Source organism: Melospiza melodia, chromosome 3 (assembly GCF_035770615.1).
Source record: "Melospiza melodia melodia isolate bMelMel2 chromosome 3, bMelMel2.pri, whole genome shotgun sequence".
Taxonomy (NCBI): domain Eukaryota; kingdom Metazoa; phylum Chordata; class Aves; order Passeriformes; family Passerellidae; genus Melospiza; species Melospiza melodia.
The window spans coordinates 35,490,433-35,511,869 of NC_086196.1; the positions used below are offsets into that span (position 1 = coordinate 35,490,433).

A 21,437-nucleotide genomic window follows, 5' to 3' on the forward strand; every position below is an offset into this window, starting at 1 on the left:
AAATCAGATAGCATGATAATGTGGACAGAGAAATACTGTGAATCTTCCTTTAGTTTACCATTTTGCTACAGGTCCTTGTGACTTCTAGGATCAACTGATTCCCCTTCTATATGAATACTAAATGTAAAAAAAGAATGAAAATAGTACTACCCATTCAAGTATATAAACACCACTTTCTGATGGGATGGAACATAACGTTAAATATATCTGCCACATATATTAAAATCATGCCAGAACAAATGGTAATGCCATCTCCAAGCTTGGGACAGTGTTGTAGCTCTCCAAGAGTGAGCTGGTAAACATGAGAGAAAACATCTATCAGAAATACACAAAGTAGCCATTTATTCAGCATCATTTTAACTGTTAAGGGAGAAAGATGTAGCGTCTCACCAAATACAGTCAGCACACATGAGATTCATCCATAGGTTAAGCCCTCTCTAACATTATTAGTACAGTGGCTGGGAATAATGTTCACAGACTGATTTGAATTTTTTTCTTAATTTGAGCAGAAGATTTAGAGATTTATCAGGAGACACAACTTCATCATTCTCCAGAAGCATCTGATCAGAATATTCCAAGTCTTGTCTTTTCTATTGTTTTGTCTGTTTTCTTCTTCCTGAGTTTGTTCTGTCATCAGAAAACTACCCTTGCAAGTTCAAACAGAACCTGTGGAACAGCAAACACATTGGTGTGAATTTTTATTTTAAAACCTTTAAACCACTTTACGCTATAAATCAGATAATCTGAAAAGTAACTGTAGCTGCAATTTGAAAGTTGCAAAGAACAAATACTAATCCCTGTGTACATCACATTAATCCAGTAATCTTATTTCTCAAAGTATGAAGTATAGAAATTGCACTTGTTATTATGTCCTTAATACTGAAGAAAGGCCCACCAACCTCTATGGTGATCAGTATTACTATCATCCACTCAAGGCGCAGCGCGTGCTTTTCATTCAGGTGATTTCGCATTAGGTCTGTCAGCTCCATGCAGTGCTGGAGCTTTTCATTCATTACCTGCAAGCAATTACAAACATCACAAATCTGGACTTCAGAAATGGAATCAGATCACTAAATAGGGAAACACAGAACTAGAAAGGGGTTGACACCTCTGCAAAATAGAATAGAAAATTATTAGAACAGAAAATTCTGTAAGACAACATGCACAAGCAACAGAAGCTTCAGAATAAATGAACCTGTAATTTCAATGGGTTCCCCAAAAGAATATAAATTTAGATATGCATCTACAGGTATTGAAGTGTTTCTGGGCAATACCTACTCATGAAAACAGTCATAAGCAAAAGAAGATACAGCTTTCTGGAATGCCCCAAAATTGAGTATGATTGCTGTACCACCAGGAGGTAGTTTTCATGCTTCTTATTCTGGTTCAGCAGTAAACATTATGTCACCCTTCAAGAACTGATGTGAATGATCACGTCAGTAAGAAGAATCCACTTCTCAGTTCTTCTATTTAAAGCCTAATTTAGTGGCTCAGGAAATAATTCATTTATGCGAGGCAGGTTAACCTAAACCAGGTAAAGGTGCAAGTGGGCTAACAACACCTGGAAAAGGGGAGAGTATATAATACCTTATTATTTATTCACTTTCTGCAAAGAAAGCACATTCACAGAGCAATCTGTGACCCTGCTGAGCCAAAGACAACTGATCTGAGCATGGAAGATTCAAACAACAATAAAACACTCACCTTAACTCTGCGATTAATGTTGAGAAACTGGCAAGTCTTGTCATAAAGCTCTTCCAGTTTTTCTCTGTCCCAGTAGAAGTCTGGTGTTATTAGCAGGTCTGAGCTCAGATTTATACGGTGTCTAAAAAGAATGGGCATTACTGTAGTTCAGTCTTCCTCGTGGTGAATATAGGAGCAAATATTTACATGCAATTAAACGAAATAAGAAAATTTTCCTGTAATTCTACATACAGTATGAAAAGTATCTCCTTTCATAGTAAAAATACAATTGGAGTGATTATTTAAAATTGGTCACATCTCCTGAAACTTTTCTGCAAGTACTCTACTGTGGAACTCTTTTGAACATCAATCACTTTTTCCTTATGCCATCATTGCCTCCTCAACCTCTCACCTTCCTTAGTTTTCGATACCTGGAGAGAGATCCCTGACTATGCTGGGGCTCACTGAAGCAACAATACAGAACTCCTAAATGTGACTGGTACTGCATGCTGGATATGTGTGTGCAGCACACCCCTCAGAATCAGGCAATGGTCTAAGCGTCATAAAGGCTGAAAGCTAAAATCTCCTGCCTTCAACGTATTGCTAACAAACCTTTGGATACCTGGAATGTCACTGTTGATTACTGATCAGTCCTTCAAGTACCCCAGCGTTTGAAACAGGATTTTTTTTTAACTTGGAGATTTTGGTGGGATTTTTTCCTTTTTAATTTTTGAGTGTGTAATGGTCTGTATTGTCAAAGACCGAATTTCACTAGAGGGATGAAAAAACATTAAATACAATGACTTAGCAGTGGTTTCTGAGTAAGTCAAGGGAAGAACAGAACTCAAAAGATATTTACCGACTCTAGGCTGTCGTTAACAGTGCTACACCTACCCACCTTTCTCCTGGTATCCTTTACATGCTGTAAATACAGTACCTACTGTAATTACTAGTTTAAACACATGTTGCTGTACTCAGGAAAGGAAAAGGGTGTGGTATTTGGTCATTTATGATATACTGCCTACTTAATGCCTGCAGTTGAAATGCCAGTGAGTGGTGAACCAGTGGGTCCCCTTACTAATGTAAATAACACACAAACTCCAGTCAAAATAAGGAATTCTCCCACCCTGTCTCACCCTGCTCTACTTGGTGTGCATTCTTCTCTTTGTATACTGCACAATGTAACTTTTACATTCTGTGTAATACAATGTCCTGGGTGTAACCAAAGAATTTACCTTAGTGCAAAGAGTTCTCCAATTTTCTGCATCACGTCTGCATGAGAGAGCTTTACCTTCCTTCGTGACTTTAGAATCTGAAAAGTAGGAAGTTCTTCACTGCTTGATCAAGTAACATGTACTAGTAGTTAAGAAGTCCACAGTTTTACAGCCTGAAGTATCTTAGAATGCACACTGTACTTACTAACAGTTTTGTTTGCTTAGTGCCTTGCTTCTCTAGCTTTCTAAGAATATCACCGTGCAACTGGTTTATCCAGGCTTCTCAATAAATCACTGAGTACGTCATCAGTAGCTACAGAAATACTGGGGCATTTTCTGTAAGTGATTTCCTGAACAAGAGATGATACTGGGGCATTTTCTGTAAGTGATTTCCTGAACAAGAGATGATTTGTTCTTCCTTCCTGCTGTTTTTATTTTAAAGTCATGACAGTGTTCTTTTACCTTGCCACTCCTTAGCCTTTTAATAGACTTTCTCCTTATAACAATCAATGTATTACCATTTATTTCCTTCATATAAAAGTAATAAACCAAACGTTTTCTGTTTTGAACTCTACAAATCTTAATTTTATATACAACATTATGTGAGCTTTGTACTGTAATTACGTCTCATGAAAAACTTTTAAGTAATTCACTCAAACTCTTCATTATGTTCAAGTCAAAGCACATTGTTTTCAGCCCAAGTTAGCACACTCTGTGTTTGGCCAGATTTTTAACTGCTGCTTATCCTGTTACACATACATTTCACCAGTAGCAAGTGACAGTGGCACAACATAGGAAACATTATTACAATGCAGAACCGAACTCCCAGCCCTTTAAAGGCTGACGATTTCTTGTCCAACCCCTCTGCAGGTGTTCTGAACTTCTCTACACTGACGGATTTACGATCAAATGTGTTCAACATTCAATTGCTTTTTCCCTATCCTCAGCTACATATGGACTGATTTTTTACAAAACACAGGAGAAAAGGAGGGGAACGAGACCTCACCTCAGGAATTGACTGGATAGATTCCACAAAGTTATCCAGTAATGATTCCCAAATAGCTAGTTTCACTGCAACACAGAGACAACAAAGCAGAAGACTGTGAGAAGTACATATGCTTTCAAGTAATTCTACCTTTACATCTGCCAACAGGCTGCTTCAGGACATGTCAATGCTTACAGACATTATTTGCAGCAAGTTACAGTTTGTACCACACAATCACTGTTAATGTACCAGTGGGCAGATCTGGGCTGGGCACTGACACAGCTCTGCACACAGAACCAGCTTCACCATGAGCACAGCTTTCTTCTCCAAGTGATCAGCTCAGATCCTGGAGAGTTTCTGCTTCAGCTCACAAGTTGTGTGCCCAAGTGCTCTACTGGATGTGTGAGCCCTCTGCAAATTACATTCCAAGGAGGCTGGAGATAATGAGCTATGCTGGCGTCAGGCTGACTTCATGTGGCACCTCAAGAGCCTCCGCTGCATTTCTAGTGTCCTGCACAGCCCTCGTTCTCCATTTGTGCAGTATTGATGCACTGCACTCCAGCCAGAGTTAGCTTGTATGGACACACCACCTGTTCCTGTTGAAGCTCAATCCAAACTTGAGCAATCTCCTACTTTGTTTTTACGTGAGTGTACTGTTACTGAAGATACTAACTTCTGTTCTATGGAAGCTTGAGTTCAGCACTGGCACTGGCAACACAAATTCTGCTATGCCTCAGCTTGAACCTAGTAAAATGTTTCTGCAAGATGATAATATAACTTGGGCCTTGTTCTTTAGTCCACAGATTCCCCGACAAGAAAGAAGTAGCAACAGATCAAAACTTAACCTCATTCAATCTGATAAAATTAATCAGGGAAGATTTAATTGTCAAAACGAACTCTTCTGTGGCAGTAATCAATAGTATCATCTGGCTAGGACACTGCCAGTAAACCCAATGCTGAACATTTTGCACACATCTTTTGAATACAAAGGCCTAATCCAAGTCACTGACTTAAATTACTTTAAATTTAGCCCTTGAATAAAACAACAGCGAGTAAGCATTTAATCTGTCACCTGTTATTTGACAGAGGCTGGTTTCTGCCGTTCATAAATCTGACTAGGGACTATACTTGCATCCTTTATTTTTACTGAACATTATCTCCTGGGAATAAATCCCTTGCTCCCTTTTAGGAAGCACTACCCTTCCATACAGTGCCTTTATAAATAAGAAAACTATAGAGAACAATATGCTTTTTTCTCAACAGCTCTTCCTTCAGCAGTTGAGAACCACTTACTTACACTGCACTCCTTGATGAAATGGTGTAGCACTTCAAAAATGTGCATTCTGTTTCTCTCCTGTGTATAGGTGCACTTCCCCAAAATACTACTGGAATCCTGGAATTTACCCTAAAGGCAGTAGAAGTAGACAGACCTTAAAAGGCCTTTTTGAGGACAGCCTTCTGCTGCTGGTTCTTAACTCCCACTCCCTCCATCATTCAAGGTCTGAAGCAGTAGACAGGTGTTATTTGCTCAAGCAGCAGGATGACTGGTGAACCTGACTTCTTCACAGTGCCTCCCACTGTCTGCCACCATGGCTAATAAGCCTGCAAAGCATTATCTGTGACTCTGGTCCACATATGTATTACTGATACACCTCCCCAGCTGGGAATAGCTGCCCTGTATCACTTTTTTAGCTGGCAACTAGCTTTTTCTGTCAGAGGAAATGATGTCAGTATGAATAATTCAAGATTACTGAGAGGTTTCTAGTAGTGACCTCTACACTCATTGTTATCCTAGGATAGTTCTCAAAGGTGGGGAACAGGATGCTCAGTAGAACATGTATCTTTTGCAAAACATGTTTGTTAATGTGCTTTGTTCAGCTTTAAAAAGGTTTCCATTCAATAAAGCAATTCCAATTTACAGAAAACATGGTAAAAGCATTGAAAACAAATCCTCTCAATCTGAAGCACAATCACTCTTTACAAAGTTTGTCTAAACCAGATACCAAACTTTTGCCAGCCTGTCACTGTACAAGTCCCACTTATAATGACATTTCACAAAATCTGTAGCATAGACTACATAGTATGAACAATTTTAACTTACCAGAAAGACAAAGAGCATTTGAAAAGGCAAATTTCTGCAGAACAACTTCATCACTATCCAGCTCAGAATTTAACAAGATTTGTCCTTTATGGAGCTTTGATTGACCTCTGTTAAGACAATATTGAAGCATCTTCATTGATCGAGCCACCAGCATAGGAACACTTAAAGAATAATTGACAGTGCAAGAAAGGCTAGTTGTTTATTTAGATAAGGCATGCCATGTCTGTATGGTATCATCCCCATCCTTGCATTTTACTCAAGTTCAACCTGACAATATTCACAACAAATCACTGAAAATTAGTTCCTCGGTCTAAGACAAATATTATGGCCAAATTTTCTAGGTGTAAATGCAAATGCAGCAAGCTGTGATGGTAACTGTAGCATTGCTGCATACACACAGATTATTCAGAGTAAGCAGGATGCTGGCCTCTCTCCTGCTCTTTAGCTCCTCTGTTATCTTTCTGTTTTCACTTTCCGCTGTCACTCTTATCAATCTTACTCCCTCCCCACTATGATGCTGCTTTCCCTAAAACATCTATTGCATAGAGGGTAAGGAGCAAAGAAAAGGGGACAAAAGACTTGTTCAATTTTTCATGTCAATCTCACCATGAAACACACAGAAGCGAAATGAAGCATGTCAAGAATCACAAATTACACAACTAAATAGTACATGCAGTTTTCAAATGGTCAGGAAAAACCACACAGCTGTCTCCTTATCAAGTTACTTTAAATAAGCTGAGCATCATTCATTCAGCTCCTATTAAAAGTGTCCTGTCTAGGGGTTGCTTTTGGCTGCTGTTGGAAAATTACAGATAATATATAAAATCATTTTCATTGTGAAATATTTCTGTAGAGATAGTTTTCTTCCCATGATGAAAAAACATTATTTAACAAGGAGAGATAACTTGCCAGGTTTATCATTACATAATAATCAAACTGTAACTTTCCTACTAAATGAAGTAATTGCAGAAATTACATCTTTGTATATGAATCTCAAGGACTTGATGAAAGCTTACAGAGAGCATCCTCTTTAAAATCAAACTCGTCTCAATAATGCATGTTAGTTTTTTTGCTGTGACATACATCATTTCTGTTTGGGATTGCTGAAGAGTTGTGTGGGCAGGGAGCTTCTTATTTACAAGATCTATCACATAAGCAAATCACAAAGGCCACTACTTGCAAGTTTACCAAGACAGAAACATTTATCCACTGAGATTTATAGTCTTCTTTATTTTACTCATTTGGAAAAAAAAGTAAGGACAAGTATATTTTTACTAGCTGAATTACTTTTGCTTGAGTTTGGTTTAGGTGTCTGTTAGCTTTTATACACAGACCACCTGAAGATACTTACTCTCCTATTCTATAGTTCAGCTCTTCATTCTCCCAATGGACCAGTGCAACTTCGTATGGCTGAATTTCATGCTGCTCTAGCACTCGCATGGTATGCTTCATCTAAGAAGGAGACAATTGCAGCAATAGTTAGCATGCAGCAAATTATCACTGCAAAGAACTTGCACAGGGCAGGCTGATGAATGCAACCTTCATGATGAAGTTATTTACCTAACAATGAAGAGGTGTGCTAAATAATGAAGTTACTATTAACATAGTTTACATCTGAAACTAGTTGTGGTTTGAGAAGAATTTGTAGCTATAAACAGCTGCAAGGAATCTGGGAAAATTGAAATGTCATTTTATATGTGCACACATGGAACAGGGTAAGGATTAACCACAGCAGCAGTAAGGGCAACACGGATGTATTCAGTATTGTAACAATGAGAGGTACTAGATTTTGGCAGATGTCCGAGTGTGGGAATGAATCTTTACGAGAAGTACATTAGGTGGTTGTTTCTGATAAAATTACTAGTTTGCTGCTAAATCAGTAGTCTTGTTTCAGCTACCAGAGGTCAGTTATATTACAGAAACCCTTTACCACTACAAAAATCTGGAAAAATTGTTTCAGCTGCCACGTTCATCCCTGTAAGTGGTTAAATGGGCAGTTTTACTTGCAGAAGTAATCTCGCTGCTCCTTTATTCTCCAGCACACTAAAACCTGATGCAGGAAGAAAGGCCATTTTCTCTCACAAAACTTTTTCCTCTTGACGTCTGACTTAGGATCTCTCATCCTTGTTCCTTTCTATATGCTACAAGGCTCCCCTCAAAAAAATCATCTGCAATTAGAACAAATTCTGAACTAAAAAAAGCACTCACCTATGAGTTTTTAAAAGGCATTTAGCTACACAACAGCCAATAAAAAACCAAACCACAAAACACTTTTGATGCCTAAATTCTTTAGAGTTCAATCTTGTACTAAGTCATACTTGAAAGCACTCTCCTTTTAAAATAAAAGCTCATAGTTCATCTTTTAGCACAAAACTGTACCCTATACATTTTTCATAAAGCATATTTTCCAGGTTAAGTACTGTAAAAAAATCTGTTGGATCACCTGCAAGAGGGATTTTCTTTGCACTGCTAGCTTTCTTCATTGCTTTCAACAATTTTGGTGATACTGTCTATGTAACACAGTAACATTTTTCACTGAAAAACCCCCTCAACTGTACAGCTGAAACAGCTCCTTTCATAATCCTGAATTCAATATTAGCATGACTAAGACTCACCATACAGTTCAAGTCTTGTGATAAAAACGGGTGAGAACATAGGAAGCATCTGCTCTGAGGCCAGTCACCTCAGCAAAACAGCAGTGTCCAGGGACAGTTCAGCAGTGCAAACCTCACACTGCTTCTAGGCCCAGCCTAATTTTATAGAAGGGACTAGCTGTGACACAGTAAAATTAATTAGAAGAGATGTTCTGGAGTCACTAGCTGCAAACTCTTGCTATTATGGGCACTTACGTCACACAGTTTCCTTTTAAAAAACCTCCGAGCTGGTTTTTCTTTTTGCCCTTGCTATTTTGGTAAGGAAGCTGCTGTGCAACCTTCCTACTCAGGTATTTAAAATTGCTCTTTTGTTTTAAGTTTCTTTTTGGGATCAATCTGTATTTGTTACTTCTTCTGGTAAATGTCTGTTAATTTCACTTTTTTTTCTCCTACTAGTAAATTTGGGGTACTTTTGTCCATTTGCAGTGACACTCTACATTCTGTTCTACTGAATTACTTTCAGCTTCTGTTCTACTGACCAGTTTGAGATTTTTCTCCTTTCATTTCAGTTCATTAAAGCATGTCCATAAAAACACTTCCTGTATTTGAGCAAGTTGTTTGGCAGTTAAAGCTTTCACTATGATTTCAATAAACAGAAAGAGGCATTTTCCTCCTCTTTTGCAAATAAAGCTAGCAAGGGACCAATTACTGATGCTAGTATTGACCATGAAAACAAGGTATTTTCAAAGGTATTTAAGCTTGTACAACAAAAGGAGAATTTTCAGAGTACTCTGGTGGGCTAAGGTGTTCAACTCAAAGATCATCAGGAGTTAAAGCAGCTGGTCTTCAGTAATATTTGTGAACCAGTAGTGTAGTTACAGCCATAGCATGCAAACAAGCAAGGGAGAACTGCTATCTTTTTTAGGACACCTAATACATTGACACCCCCCAAAACAGACAGGAAATCGGGAACATTTCAATGCTGAAACAGAAGAATCTAGAAACTGTTCACATCTGGAAACAACTGCTCTGTGTTTTCATTTACCCCAGTGAAAATCCTCCTGTGAACTTCAATGCATCTCAGTATCATCTATTTAATACACCATTTAATTTCACGTAGTCTGTCTACAGATTAGGTCAATTCTAGATACTTTTGTATCTAGAATCCAGTTTAACCACAGTAAGAAAAATACATTTAAAACATTAAATAACTATGAATGTATTCATTAGAATAGATATGCTTCTGGCATACCCTTCTAGGTCAGCAAAGATCACCGAAATATAATATGTCAGCAACATATTTAATAATTATACCAATCAATAAAAAACTTCCTTCAGGAAAATTGCTGGCTGGTAAAAACACAGGACAGTATTAATGAGTTGCTTATAATTCTTTTTTTTTCTTTCAAAGTTGTACAAACATAAGTCTTTAATAACTGACTTAAAATGGAATAGAATGGAATAATCCTTTTCTTCTAACATACTTTCTGTTACATTAGTGCTTTTCAAACAATCATTCACAGGTAGATTTTTATGATCTACTTTTTCAGGATGTAGAACTGCAAGAATATTCTTTTTGTCAGTCTCACTAAATTAAGGTTTCAGATTTTTGTCTTAAGTAGATGAATTTCAAAGGTGATGTATCAGCAGCCCACACACTTGAGGGCAGTAGCAGGCAAGAACCTGCACTCATTGGAGAAGAATCAATCAGCTTTTTTCCTTCACAGAAAGATCAATCTCCCAAACAAACCTCTAGCATGCTGAGCTTTGTGAGACTGACAAAACACTTGCTTATGCAGTTTTAACCAAGTTTCACTTTACTTACACTTTTCTCTTCCACATTCCAAAATACAACAGCCCCTTCCCTGTGAATTCAAGGAAAAACTGAGTGTAATCATACTGTTTTAAATGTGTTTTAATGGAATAATCAAATTGTACAGTGGCAGATTTTGTCATTGTGAATCAAGAAACTTAAAACTATGTTCAGAGAAATTACATACTAGTTGCTTTTTAACCAGACTTCAATGACAAATCATGAGAAGGTGTTTTTCAATCATTTAAATAATTCTGATTTTTTTAAAAATCATTCTGACTGGACAGTTATTCCTTGAGTTTCATGAGGTAATATGACGCAAGATCTAGCAAGCTGCACTACTTCCTTCACACCATTATGATTAATGCCATAATATTTTGAGCATGATTTATTGCTTACCTGAAGAAAAAAATCATGCCAGGATCATCTTCTTTTGCAGATTTCTCAGTACTGACCACCAAAACATTTGCAGCATCTGGTTTGAAATAAGTGAAAAAAATAGACTATTTAGTCAAACTTCTAAACATGACAGCTGATAGCTGTAAGCATGTAATTCAACAGTTATACTAACATATCAGCCAGTTCCACATTTTATTTTTCTGATAGAAATGCTTGCCAGGGACCAACTAAAATATCAAACTACACTGCTTCTCTAAACTGGGGAACACATTCTAGATCGACTGGGCCTCTGCTGGGAACCTCACCAGAATCTTCAGCTAGTGAAAGATAGTAGTCTTGAAGAACAAAAGACTTAGGAGAAAACTGATGCAGACATTGTAAATAACCAGGAACAGAACACAGAAATGGACATACAATGTGAGAGAACTGTGGAAGTTTTGCACAGTTGCAGGGAAATTACCAGTCAAATCTGCTTGCCTGGAAGCTCTTAATTTCTATACACTAAAGGATTAATCTGCACTCAAATTGTGCTGACTTTACTTTGCCACTCAGAAACTTGAAAGAGTGTACCCCCAAGACAGGGGAGCCTACACCTGCATTTCCCTGCACATCAGAAGTGTGCTTTTGAAATAAATCATCCACCCACTCTCCCTTACCACACTTCTGATGTGCACTGCACAACAATACATAAAATGTGAGGGCTTTTGCATTAAATTAAAATGAAAGAGAAGATAAAAAAATGCTGCTGTGGTACTCCAACCACTAAATGGGGCATTTGTTACAAAGGATTAGACCAGAGCTAGTCCAAGCAGAATATCTCCAAACTTACAAAATGTGGTTGTTGGGTTCTCAAAATAGGGGTTTGATTCTTCTTCTACAAATCTTCTCCACTGTGCCACTCACTAATGCAGATGGAGTTTTCCAAGTCCTGATGTGGTTTCAAACCAGCATGACTTGTTTTGTTGCAGCACTAGTGGAAGCTAGACCAGGAAAGTCCCCTACTTCTATTTAAGATTTTGCAAGGCCTAACAAAGAATTTGCAGGGCCTAACAGCTAAGCCTTAAAAATTTAAATGCCTTTTGAGGAAAATCACAAGTCAAGTGATGTAGTATCAAAAGTTGTTACTTCTGCTTGTGTACAAATTATACCTTTACTGCTCAGGCCATAGAGGGCAGGTAGACTGAGGCAGCAGAGAGACACGACCAAGTACCAGACACCTTTTTGCTAATATCTGAACTGGGACCCCGTAGTTGGTCTGAATGAGCCCTTAAAGACTTTTCTTCCACTTGCTAGTCCAGTTCAGAAACACATAATTGGATGAATAACTAGAAGGATTTTAGGTGTGAAGTTTGAGTTCATCATGGAAGTAACATTTGTCTACATTTTCTCATTTGCCTTTTCAAATACCAGCCATTATCTTTATTTATCCACTCCAGCCAAAACACACACAGTTGAAGAGAATTTGGTCTACTTTAAGTGGAGGTGCAGGATCTGCCTCTAAAATGTTTTTAAAGAGGTAAAACCAAGAATAATGCTTTGGAAAAACACTACAAAGCAACAATATCACACCATAACTGCTGTTTTAGATTTCTATGTGGAAATATTTTTAAAATTTATTCTCTCAAATTCAGTGTTTGGCTTGGTAACCAACCACTGCTACATGCACATGCCAACCATCACAACACTTCAGATCTGCTGGCACAATCCAATATCCTTTCATCATTACTTCCTCCAAACCTTTGATAAACAGTACTCATGAGTCAAAAACACCATGAAGAAATAAAAGGAATTGGCAAAACTGACACTCCCAGGGTAAAATAATGTCAACAGTAACGTTTAATTCAAGTCATGCTGGGGGTTGTACAAAGTTTCTATCCCAAAGCTGTGAAACCAGGGTTAGTTTCAATACAAAGAAACTACAAAGAAACATGAAGTCTATATTCTAGTGGATATTGTCTTTCACGTTTATCTTTCTGAACAAGACAGTCATTAGTAAGTCTCGTGCTTGAAAGAGACCCACTGGAGTATCACTGCACTTAGATTATTATTTGAGAGGCAGACAGGCTCCTGATAACCCCTACTGAAAAGCCCATGAACTGCCAGTGCTTCTCCTAGTTGCATATAATCTGTTCTTTCAAAGGAAGAAGAAAAGTATTCTACTCCTGACATATGAAAATCAGAGCTGTTCCAGGCCATAAGGTTCCTTAAGCCATAATAAGATCAATTTGTTTTTCTTTTGTAGTATAATGCAGCTATTTGCAAGCCATACTTTCCCAAGTCTGCAGAGATATTTTATATAGAAACCAGAATCAATTATTTTGCTGAAGCCTAAGTGTAGCATTCAACAATTGCCAGGATATACTTGGCCCAATAAAGAAGTATCAACAGCATTCTCTTTACTAGAACTAAACACTTATGTGTGTATCTTTTTCATTTCACTAAGTCAGCAAGATTCTCTCTTGCAAGCCTTCCTCTCCAACTCTGATTTACATTAATAGAAATCTAGGTACAGAAAGAAGATGCAACACTTCAAACTACAGAACTGTTTTGACAGCTGATGTACTGCACTACCTCACTACTGAAGGATTAATTAAAATAAAACATTCAAAAACTAACAGTTAGTGAATTTCTGTACAAATTCTCTGTATCAATTTCCAAAGTTATTTCTCATGCATGCATGTAATTTTTCTATACTTCTTAATGTAATTGTAATGTTGGGAAAAAGTATCAGAGGATACTTTTTCCCAACATTACAACTGGGAAGAGCCACTCACACTGCTATTCTGAAAGGTTTTGTTGTGGGGACTTTTAGGTAAATAGAATCTTAAAGCAAAGCAATAATTTTACAGGCAGTATGATATATTCCAGGATATTATTAGAATAAGAATATATAAAGTTACAAAAATTATATCCCTCACCCATATTTTATTTCCCCAGATAAAACATTGCATTTAATATGTTTCAAAAATCTACCTCTAGGCAAACTTGTTATTTCAACATATCCATGTGAAGTCAGGTCATGACACAGATTACCAAGATGATATTCATCTGCTGTTGCAAAGGCTGTGCACTGCATCAGATTCTGTGCCAAAGGAACAGAGATTTGAGTTAGGGCAATGCTGAAGCAAGATGGTAATAAGACAACTGTTTGCTTCGACTTTTTAAAGAGAGTGACAATTTTCATTTATGCATTGTTCTGTGGTATCATTGCCATGATTTCTACCTGGTATACATATACTAACAAAGAGTACTTGCTCGTCGTTAACTGGGAAAGCAAATCACACACTGAGAACAAGTCAGGTGGCATGAGTGAAGTCACAACAAAATCTCTATGACAGAGCCTCAAAGACAACTCTTCTTCCCTGAAAGCCAATCAAATACTTGAACAGTAGAGCTGCACTTGCTGCTGCTCCCATCCCACAGCTTATGACACACTTGGCTGACCACTGAAACCAGAGGCAGGACACCCCCTGACAGAGTTAAAACACCGTGAAAATCCGTTGGGGTCAGCTGTCCTGGCTGTGTCCCCTCCCAACACCCTGTGCACCCTCAGCCTCCTCGCTGGTGGGGTGGGGTGAGGCACAAAAGGCCTTGGCTCTGTGCAAACCCTACTCAGCAATAAGGAAAACATCCCTGTGTTGTTAGCACTGTTGTAAAGATAAATGGAGTTTGAGTACCCCAGTGTGTTTATCAAGCAGAAGCTCCAAACACAAACGCTGTGCCCTGCCACGCACCAAGCCACTGCCCGGGCTGAGCCGCTGCAGCACAGAGAGTCAGCACCTTCGGGGCCAGCTGCAGGCACTGCACAGCTCCAGCGTCCCTGCCTGCCCGAGCTGCATCCTGCACTCGCAGCAGGGGAACAGCACACGGCTTGTCCCAGTATCCCACAACCTAAACAACTAAAGTGTCCTATTCAAAGAAGTAAATGGAAAAATGATACTGACTTGCAAAGAGATGTGAGATTTTCGTGATTAATCAAACAAGTCACAATACACTGATTTGCAAATTCTACTACTCATCTGAAGTGCATTTCTTTGTTCTGATATCATGTATAACCTACAAAATTGTTTTCCAGTACAATGTAGTGGAAAACGTCCAGAAAGCAATGTCACACTGTGCATCAGTCACTTCCCAGCTTTTTGTAACTAATACAAATGGAGATGTAACTAACAACAAATGAACAAAAGAACTGTGCTCATCTGCAGGCATTTAGGTCCACAATACACTTGAATGTAAAATACAAGTTACATTCTTGCAGCACTCATACACTGTCAGATAGCAAGGCTCCAAGAGGGGCTCTGCTCCCTGCGGGGGGGCTGTCAGCAATCATTAGAATCACCACCTCACATTTGAACTTTTCTTTTTTAATGTCAACATTCTACCATCACAGCCTTTGCTTACACATCATCTTAATTCAGCAACCACTAGCAGAAAATAAGCTTCCAAAGTAATTATAATATTCAGAGAGCAATTTTGTAGGCATATTCCCATAACTGTGCTAGAAGGTTGAACAGTGGAACAGAACTCTAGTTTCAGTTCCCTCAAACTATCATTTCATTATCATAATTTCAACTGCATAAATCCATTCTCAATCACTAAATCACCAGTGCCAGTTATACATCTGAATCTGAAGATTCTTCCAAAAAGCTCCTGTTATGATAAGTATGCATGCTCTGCCATGAAATTCTTCTGTCAAGAGTTAAGGAAGCAAATTCTCATCTTGTAGTCAGTATACAATCTGAAAACCTCTGTCCTGCTCTGTGTTTTGCACAGTGTATTACTTGGGCAATTCTTCATTTCAAGGCACTACAGGATTGACTTTTTGTCTTACAGCTGCAATTTTAGTTTCAATGGTTACATTTCTCATTTAGTTACAACCAGAGGTTTTCCATTTAGCTAAGTGCCTGAAAAAGCACTTTGGATATAAACTACTTTCAGGTTTGGGGATTTTTTTTTTTTTTACAATATACTGTTTCACTCACATATTTACAAAAATCTTGTTTGATAGAGAACATTTGGCTTAGGCATAATTTGTAATTAAGACACCTAAAATACGTGTCCATGGGTGCTGGTGGACAAAAAAATCTACTCTAATCAGTGACTCAGTTAATCCTAAAATAGATGTGTTAACTGGCTAATCAACCTTAATGCCATGTTTTCTGCTGCATCACTTTAACTTCAAACTTCAAAAACCCCAGAATACAACACCTGTACTGGTGCTAGAAAGGAACTTGAGCTACTCACCCCCTTCTCCTTTCTGCCTAAGGCATTATTGAGATTCTATTCAGAGCAGGACACAGGATGGCTGCTCCTAAGGACAGCTACGTACCTTGACAATTCATTTTCTGTATCATCCTGCCCCCAACAACTGTACAGGCTCATGGAATCATAACTCCCCTTAGTCCATCTCTTCCAATTTTAGCATACAAAAAACTTTAAGAAAGAAAACCTGTAGGATGAACTTTAGTCCTCATATCACCACAGGAATCAATCTTTATCTAAATGTGGTAAATACTGTGTCTATGCCTGAATTTCAAACTATTTCTATAGTTTGAATTTCTGAATTTCAAACTATTTCTACAGCTGGATGGCTGTAGCATTAAGAGTTAGCTCAGAGGCTTTTCCTGCCATCAGATTGTACCAGGTTATCCAAGTAGTGGTACCACTCACTGATGGTCTGACTAAACCACTGAACTGCTTCCAAGGAAATCCTCTATCTGTCCTGAAAAACTGGTTGTACAACGATTTACCACTGCTGGTGCCCTGCACTCTGCCTGTAAAATCACATGAAGACCAGTGCTGGGGAGGGTGGGAAGGATCTCACTCACCAAGTGCTCTGCCAAAGAAAGGTGTCAGCTGTCAGGCCCTCCCAGAGGGAAAACACCACAGATCCTCAGGGCGCTCACACTGAGAACCTCGGGAATGGGCCCACAACTGCTGTCTCCAGAGGCAGGGAAAGATGGGAAGGAGATGTCCCTAAGGCAACGGCCTTGGTGCTAGGGCCTGCTACACTAGAGGTAATTTCTGGCCCAGCATTTTGCCATGCTAAAGCCTCCTCAGGAAGTATGTTATTATTTCAGTGCATCAGGCAGTATTTTCTCCATTTCTTCACAACGGAAAACAGTAAAAATAGCACTGCCTGTTACTTGCACATATATATGAAGATGTCAAACAAAGAAACTGTTTGCATTCTATGCTGTCATTTAAAAGCCTCAAAAATGCTGTCACTTCACCCAAAACCAAGGAGAAACAAACTCTGAATGTAATGCTATACCATGACTAAAAAGCTGGAAGCATTACATAGTGTTCCAGGACTAATATTTTTCACTTTCCTCTTCCAAAGCAACATGAAAATGTTAGTGGGAACTAAATTCTTTATAACTATCTTTTTATGTTACACTAAGGCATGCACCAAGGCATGCACCTGCTTATCACACAAAATACTCATCATAAGCTTAGATATGAGAAGGCAAGCACTAAAATTTTTCTCTGCTCACATTCAACAGATCATGTAACAGATATACTTTGGAACGTGGAAACTATTTCTAAAGACACAGTCCTTGTTTTAGTCTCACCTATCATACTACTTTACTAACAATACCCTGAAACTCAGTTGTTTTAGCCTGATGAGAACAGTAACATATCTGACACCAGGATTCACTATGGGAATCCTACATTCAAGTGTACTTAAGGCCTGGCTTGGCCAAGAGCTAGCTTAAGGAGATCTGGCTACAAATACGCACGGTTCTTCCTCATTGTACCTCACAGTATCTAAAACAGTATGTTGCTGCATTTCCTCTGTAAACATCAGAGTCTGATAATCAAGGTGCCATTTCTACACATAGAATGATCTTTCTCAGGTAACACAGGCTACACCTGCACATTCACTACCCATCTGAAACCTAATCTGAATATAAGCTTTATACTATTGACTTTCACTTTTATTTCTGTTTGAGTGAAACCTTAAAACTGGGTAGATCTGGATAAGCAAAGAGATGTAAAGAAAGTTAAATTATTCTGACAGTTAGACTTTGTTTCTCAATAGAAAATGTCATTTGAAAGCACTGGTCAAAACTATTTTTAATGCACTTCACCTTTCCACTTTATAGTAAACCACTCATCTTCCCTATACTTTGGTTAACACATTGCAAGTAAACTTCCATTTTACCTTCAAAATACCAAACATGCCAATTTCTATCAAGCTTGTTTCTATTTACAAAGCTCCAACACTAGTGTAAATAATGAAGTCTTTCTCAGCAACTAATTATGTTAATTTCATTAAAATGTCCATCCTAACGCAAATCTGAATGGAAATTAAACTGATGCAGTCCCTCAATGTCACATAGACTGTAAATGTTATACTTCACCTCCATGTCAGAGAGCGGCAGGTTCGCTCTGGATGGCTGCTTGGTCCTCGGTGCCTTTGGTGGCCTCTTGACTGGCTGGTTACTGGCTTTGGGGACAGTTTTACCAGCTGATACAACTGCATAAAATCTTGATGATGTGTTCCTAAGCTTTTTGATCCACTCTGTATTGAGCCTGTAGTTTTCCATCACTGTCACCCCCAAACGTCTCCAGGATGAGAAAAAACCCTCCCCATGCTGATAATAAACACTTCTTTCCAAAGTGGACAGAAATCCTTGGAGAAAATGCTGATTCCTGAGTGGCACACATTGACTTGTCAACCAAGGGAACGCAGGTTTCAGTGCACACAAATCCCAAGACTTTGCTGTTCTGTGAGCTGCTCTTTCAACTTCATTATCCAGCTTTAATAGTAGACATCCAGTTTTGTTAAAGCTTTGGGATTGGCATATTGTTGTTAAAGCGTGGAAAGATCTCATCTGAAGGTGCAGAAGTTTCAGTCTCATTTCTTCCCTCTGATCTGTATTTAAAACAAACAAACAAAATAATCCGTCAACATTTTGGAAAGAAATAAAATTACTTCCCTCTTATCTAAAAGGTGGTCACTACTCTTGCATGTGCTAGTGCTCCTCAGCACACGACACTGCTGGGAATAAAAAGGTTTTTTTGATCCTACGGAAACACTCTAAGATCAAAACACATCTGTGTGCTTGCAACAAGTGGTGAAAAAATAGAACTGGCTGCCGTATCAATATGTAAGAGGGCATCTTTTCCTCTGGCTGCTCATTCTGTGCAGCAGCCTGCACTTTCAGTAACTCCACTGCTTGTGAGCAAGCAAGCACACACGTTAAAGAGAACATCAGACGCTGTGAATCACTGTGATACGTGATAAAAGCAGCAATTAGATTACTACGGGGTTGTAGGGGAATGTCACCTGCAGAACACCCACACTGCTCAGCCCCAGCCGCTGTGCCACGACCAGCCGAGCACAGATCCAGCCCCAGCCATCTGCCCTGACCCCAGGACAGAGAATGGAGCCCACTCACAGCCTTGCTCCTGCCAGTACATCCTGGTGCTGCAGGGACCACCAGGCCTGCCGAAACACACAGCCACCCTGCAGCCCGAAACACAACGGTGCCCTTGTGCAGCTCAGACTAAGAGCAACCCTTCTATATTTGCACTACATTGTGTGAGCTAATAAAATAAAAATATTCACAGACTCAATACTGCAGCGGATGTGTTTCGTTTGCTGAAAAAGCTCAGTGACAAGTCCCTACCCTCATCTGGCTTTCTTAAGAACATTTCCTTTACAACACAAAATCCATCCTCAGCAAGTCATTAACAGAATGTCCTCAAGCTGCCTACTTCAAAAAACTGCCCATTTTAGAATATTTTTGAAAAACTGAAGGAGGATCTTTAATACTAAAAATACATTTAACATAATAGTTCAAATAAACATTTTATTTAAAGAGCAAATCATAGTGTGTGCTGTGGAACAAGCCCTCCATCCCGACAAGGATACCCTGATGAACTGATATTGGGCTTAACTTTGTTTTTCATGCTCTTCCTTGTACCTTTTTGCCCCATTTAGAAGCCTGTTATTGGAATACTTACTGGGATAAAATATTATTTTAATTTTAAACTTGTTCTGTATTTAAAAAGCAATGCTGTCCAGGACAAGGCATATTTACCTTTTTAAAGGCCTGATACCTCCTGGATAAAAAAAGAGCTGAGAGAAACTCAGCAACTGCAACCCAGTGCTGGAGAGCTGGTGCAAGGGGTAAAGTCTCCAGCAGTGTGTGGTAAGTGGCAGAAAGAGATTCAAAATGGTTTTGTTGGCGTTCCTAGCCAACAAAACCTCATCCCGGTTCAGTAATGCCATGAATGATTTTTCAACTGTACAGGCTTACAGTAAGTTGCAAGGAAAGAGAGATCATATAGACCGAATTCCATCGAGGGGCCGGAGCGCCAGACCTGCGGCACCAGAGGCGCCAAGCCAGGAGGAGCGGAACACAGCAATCCGAGAGGAAAGCGGGACCAAGGGCGACCACAGCAGGGCAGGAGGCGCCACCTCCGAGCAGCAGGCACGGAACTGGGATTTATTTTCCAACGTCTCCTCAGCACTCGGCACTTTAGCCACGCCCGCTGCCTCCCCGGCCGGGAGGCCCGGCTTGCTGCGGCACAGCCACCGACATATTCGGGCAGGGCGGGCCCGCTCCGCCGGCGGGCTGACCGGACCGGACCGGACCGGCACAGACCGGCCCGCGAGCTCCGCCCGGCCCACGCAGTCCGGGCGCCTCCAGGCTGCCCCCGGGGCCCGCCAGCCCCGGATGCCGGGGACACTCCGCCCCTGCCCTGCCGCCCTCGGCTCCAAGGCAAACAGCGCCCGCACCGCCCCTGCGGCAAGCGCGGGGGAAGGGCGCCAGCGCTCCGCTCCTATTGGCTGCGCGCCGGGAGGCGGGCACAGCGGGCAGCAAGCCGACCAATCGGAAGGCGAGGCCGCCCCGCCCGCGCGGGCCCAGCAAGGCCGCCGGGGCCGCCCCCGCCCCGCGCGACTCACGGGCGCCCCTGGCGGGGGCGCGAAAGGGAGCGCCGCCAGCGCGCGGGGTCCGGGCCCCCCCACCCCCGACCCGCGGCCTCCACCGGTGCTGCGTCACCCCCGAGCGGCGACACCCGAACACGGGGGGTGCCGGGGCGGCCGCTCGGCAGCCGCCCCGCTCCGGCCGCCACAACGGCATCTTGGGGTGGGGGGAGGCACGGGGCTGGGAATCGCCCCTCACATCCACGGACGGGGCTCGCATTCGCCCCGAAACTGCGCCCTCCTCGCGAGGAACGGAGCGGGGCCCTCCCGGCCGCGGCAGCACCGGAGGTGTCGGGAAGGACGGGCGAGGCCGTCTCGGCTCGCCCACAGCCCTCCCGCGGGCGCTGCGCAGGCCCCGCGGCCCCGGGATTGTCCCAGGAGGGGCAGCGCCCCGCTCCCTTGCCGCAGTGCGGGCTGCGCCGCAGCTCCGGCCGGCGCGGGGGCCGCCAAGGGCACCCGCTGCGCCGCCGGCCCGGCCCGGCCCCCCTTCCCCTCCCTTCCCCCGCCCCGCGCGCGCGCCCGCCGCCGCCGCCGCGGCGGGAGGGGCGAGGCGGTTCCCGCCGCCGCCGCGCGCCAGCACTGACCTGGGGGAGGGGGCGCGCCGCTCTCCGCCGCGCGAGCCGCGGCCCCGCCCACCGCCCGCCGGGCCCCGCCAGGGCGCGCGGGCCGACACGCCCCGCCCGTCCGTCGCCGCGCGGCGGGGCG

The 21,437-nt window shown here is 41.3% G+C and overlaps 1 protein-coding gene across 5 annotated transcripts; it reads right to left on the minus strand.

Annotated features, from left to right (window-relative positions):
• Positions 1-318: 318 nt before the first annotated feature.
• On the minus strand, positions 319-21,375 carry RMND1 (required for meiotic nuclear division 1 homolog). Of its 5 annotated transcripts, XM_063151286.1 has the most exons (12): positions 20,062-20,150; positions 18,157-18,671; positions 13,763-13,871; positions 10,790-10,865; positions 10,403-10,442; positions 7,335-7,435; positions 5,984-6,090; positions 3,904-3,968; positions 2,919-2,995; positions 1,705-1,825; positions 900-1,016; positions 319-666 (listed from the first exon to the last, which is right to left on the minus strand). In XM_063151286.1, exons 1-12 carry the CDS (start codon positions 20,102-20,104, stop codon positions 634-636), a joined length of 1,404 nt encoding a protein of 467 aa, XP_063007356.1. In that variant the 5' UTR covers positions 20,105-20,150; the 3' UTR covers positions 319-633. The 5 variants fall into 5 exon arrangements, with proteins under 5 accessions (XP_063007356.1, XP_063007357.1, XP_063007353.1 ...); XM_063151283.1 differs by lacking the exons at positions 319-666; positions 20,062-20,150 and adding an exon at positions 21,317-21,375 and having other exon boundaries at positions 792-1,016; XM_063151282.1 differs by lacking the exon at positions 319-666 and having other exon boundaries at positions 792-1,016.
• Positions 21,376-21,437: the final 62 nt, after the last annotated feature.